This window comes from Priapulus caudatus, unplaced genomic scaffold, assembly GCF_000485595.1.
Source record: "Priapulus caudatus unplaced genomic scaffold, Priapulus_caudatus-5.0.1 Scaffold285, whole genome shotgun sequence".
NCBI classification, from domain to species: domain Eukaryota; kingdom Metazoa; phylum Priapulida; class Priapulimorpha; order Priapulimorphida; family Priapulidae; genus Priapulus; species Priapulus caudatus.
Window position 1 is genome coordinate 1,620 of NW_014577346.1, and position 4,067 is coordinate 5,686.

The 4,067-nt window shown below is 46.6% G+C and overlaps 1 protein-coding gene across 1 annotated transcript; it reads left to right on the plus strand.

Annotated features, from left to right (window-relative positions):
* Positions 1-1,253: 1,253 nt before the first annotated feature.
* Positions 1,254-1,960, plus strand: LOC106808556 (the record flags this gene model as incomplete). The annotated part of the gene is given in 1 exon segment (XM_014811317.1): positions 1,254-1,960. A coding segment is annotated over 1 exon segment (641 nt), but the record flags the coding sequence as incomplete, so codon positions are not given.
* Between the last annotated feature and the right edge of the window lie 2,107 nt (positions 1,961-4,067).

A 4,067-nucleotide genomic window follows, 5' to 3' on the forward strand; every position in this document is an offset into this window, starting at 1 on the left:
GTGTGTGTTTACAAACCGGTAAAAGTTATTATCGTCGCCCGCGTGTGTGTAACGCGCCCTAACTGGCGCTGAACCACTGCTCAGGAGGTCCGCTTCAATAGTCACATCTGAAGAACACTATTTTATTACTATCTCATCTTGTGCGACAGAACAAATCTACAGAAGTGGTAGTAGCAATATCATTTTTCATCATGCCACTGCATATCTAATCATCGTCATTAAGAAGATCATCATAATCAATCTCTTGCTCCTCTTCTTCACCTTCTTCCACCTCCTCAGTCGTTTTCTCTAGCAAGTCAATGAGGGAAGGAGGAAGGATAGGGCCACACGACCACACTGGCTCCAAGATACCCTTCTCAGTTTTCTCCCAGCCCTGTCCAGGATCATAGGGCTTCGGCCGCTCGAAGATCGCCTTGTCAGCTCTCTTGTAGTTGGCAAGACGGTGGTTCACACGGCTAATGTGTGGGACGAGGTTGTCTTTGCAAGGTGGGAGCCTGGAGAGATCCACCTTAGATTTTGTAGTCAGTTGTGTGTCCTCCCCCACCATCTTCTTCAGCATGATGCTGCGTACGGCATTGATAGACCTCTCCCGGGTCTGGCCATACATCAGACACGTGAATGCTTCGATGTCATCCATCACCTCTGGCTTTACAGACCAATCATCACCAAGTTTCCTGAAACAATAAGAACAAAATACATTGGTACATTATACAATCAAGCTGTACTTGTACTTATGTTCATCAATTACCTAATTGTCTGAGCTACTTCTGAAATGGTCAAATAAGGAACACACTCACCTGTGTTAGTGAGCTGGCAGAATCTAAGGGAGCAGACTACTGCACCACGATACTCGGCCTGTACGTATTCACCGGTGAGGATGTTACGAGTGGCTTCAAGGGCAAAGGCAAGGTCGGACCACTGAAGAAGCTACAGAGACACCCTAAGTACCATGCAGCCTTCAGGTGACGGTACGCGAGATCCATGAGCTGGTGTCAAACCAGGAGGAGACAGACACTCGGGTTGTGGTATACCTCAACTATGCTGCCAAGCTGGGGTACAAGTCAGCTGTAGTGAGGACGCCAGATACCGACATTTTCATGATCCTCCTGCATCATGCTCACTCTATTTCACTCACCATCTACCTAGATACTGGGATGGGAAAGCATCGCCAGATTGTTAAAATATACCATGGTTGCAGTACAATATACAGGCCTAAGTGATTTGTAATTTATTCTTCTCATGTTTGACTTTATAGGTTGTGCAGTACCGTGAGCAGAGTGACCTCGCTTTCATGCTGCTTGTCAAGTCTCAGCACCTGTATGAGCCTCTTGACATTGACGAGCTGATGCGGTACTCACTTACCCCAGTCCCTCACAGCCTCGGCACGGCAGACGGGTACTTCAATAAAACCAATAAGGCTGCAATGTTTCATTACTTGATGGAAGATGCTCCTGAGGATGTGCCTTATCCAAAAGATGCGCTCTACATCCAGGATGGCAACGCACTTTTGCATGCCCTAACAAACCTGCCCCCAACATTCCGTGATATTTGCCTCCAGGTGCTTGATCAGATGGTGGCTAAGAATAACTTTATCTTCTCTACCGATTCATACCAAGCTGACTCCATCAAGGCTCAGGAGAGATTGCGCCGCGGCTTCTCCCAGCGGTACATTATAGATGGGCCAGCAACAAGAAAGCCAAGTGACTTTAGACTGTTCTTGACAAACGAAGATAACAAGACACAGCTCTGTCATCTACTACTCCGTGTGTGGGGGAGCAAGGCAGCGGCATCTCGGCTTGAAAGAAGTAGGACTGCAGTGGTAGTGGTGGAAGGCAGGGCGTATCAGCTGGACTCATCAGATGGCGATGTGAGTATACATAAATTCATATCATAAACATGTAAGCCTTTTCTCCACCAACACTCAGCACTATAATATATAATAAAAACTCGCACAATGCTATGTTTCGTAGTTATATTAAAAAATAGGGGCACATACCTTTCCCTGTGATGCAGTAAGCTTGACTACCTTGTTGGAGGCCTCCATTGTCTTCAACTTCTGCCTCTTGATTGGTTCAAAGAACAGCGCCTCAGAAGAGCCATTCATGAAGCGATCTCGGATGAATGCTTCCTTGGCCTCCTTACCAATGCCGGTGTGAAATGGCCCTGGGGTCACCACATGCTTTTTGTACTCGTCAGGGAATTTCCAAATGAGTGGGAGGGCCTTCATGCAGCCACCAAGGTCGAAGGTATTGAGGACATACTCCTGACCGACCTGCATGGTGGCATCCTCTGACCGCTTCAGCAGCTCCTTTATCACTGAGTACTCAGTGAAAGGCTGGTTGATGGGGGTGAAATAGTCGATGGTCGACTTGCGTGAGGGCTTGACGCCAGTTGCTGAGATGAAGCCACCAAACCCTGGCACAAGTTGCTTCTCTCCGCTGCTCCCCACCACCCGCGCAAGTGACCATACACGATANTTATCGATTAGGCCACACATCTCGAGCATCTTCTCAAAGTACTGAGCCCGTGTTGACGTTGTACGGCACCATCGCTGGTAGGCACCAAACATGGAGAAGAGCCCAACGAAGCCACCTGGAGAGATAAATAATGGAATGATAGAAAAATGTTATAGTAATACCAGGACTGCGCTAAGAGCACCAGGGATAAGAGATCGTGCCACCGCGATGCCACCCTTCTTTAGTAGCTCTTTAGCCCCAGGATGAGACTGATCAATATTCGTCAGGAACACCTCCAGCCACACCAAGTATCTGTGGAGAAGTGGATGTACATGAGTATTTCATCACGAGTACGCAATCAGATAATGAAATCAACATGTACTCATCATACTAAAATACTTTTGGGCTAAAATGTGAATTACCTGGAGTAGTTTTGTCCATCATATGCAAAGAATAGATCTGCCATATCCCCGTTACACTTGTGGAAGAGGGCCAAGTTGTTAGTTTTCACAGAATACTGCAACATTAAGATCAGACGCGTGTGGTCTATCACACTGAGCCAGAATGTGGCGGTCTTGCCGAGGTGACCAGTGCGCACCTTGTCTTCATACCCTGCATACTTCTCCAAGATGGTGAGAGGTTGTAGGGGGTCCTGCAGGCGAGCGTTTTTAGGGTCTCTATGACTACAGTCCTATATGTAACAATTGTAATAAATGAGGCTGTAGCAACGTGTTTTAATGCATTAACCAATGACAAAATTAATCACGGACACGAACAACTCAGCGGACTACCCACACTTACTAGAATGATGGGAGCCATATAACTTTGTTTGGCCCTAGTCAATCAAGATCCCAGCGGATTCAGGAAAAACCAGTTCGCCTGTGGATGTTTCTTACGATATCCCGACACACTTTGTAGTGATACCAACTTACAGCGCAATCAACATTAATCACAGATTATATTCATGCGCCCAGTATGCTAGGCTCTCTGCAATACACCACACCTCCTCAGTTTCCACAGTGAGAGAGGTGGCTCCTGAGTCGCTTTGTGCCTCAAGCCTTCGTGTTATCAGCTCGGGTAGAATATGCTGCATGAAAAAATCCTTGCAGATTGCTGTTGCATGCTTGCAAAACTCTGCATCATATCTGATTCGCTGTATGTGTAAATCACGTGTTGTCCACACTATGAAATCACAGTATTTCACCCTATGTACACGCATACCTATCTGCACCTGTGTGTAATATGGGTGCTGTAACTTCAGATTTAAATCCGAGTCCAACATAAATAGTTTGTCTCCAACAACGGCTGTTGTCAAATCGACATTGGCATGCTTGTGAGGACACTTAATTTCGATAATTCCTTTGCCACAACATTGGCAGTCTACAACACCGTCACTTGACACACCCAAGAATGGCTCATCCTTGTCGATCTGAAATCCTACCTCGCTGCACCCAAACTGTGTGTGCCTTACACACTCTCTCGCTACATAGGCATTTCGTGCGACACTCTCATTGTCTATACCCCATTTTATAGGTTTTAACTTAGACAGGTCATGGGATACATAGCCCACAATCTGCCGTATCAAATTGCAGGGATCTGTTGTTTCCCTCC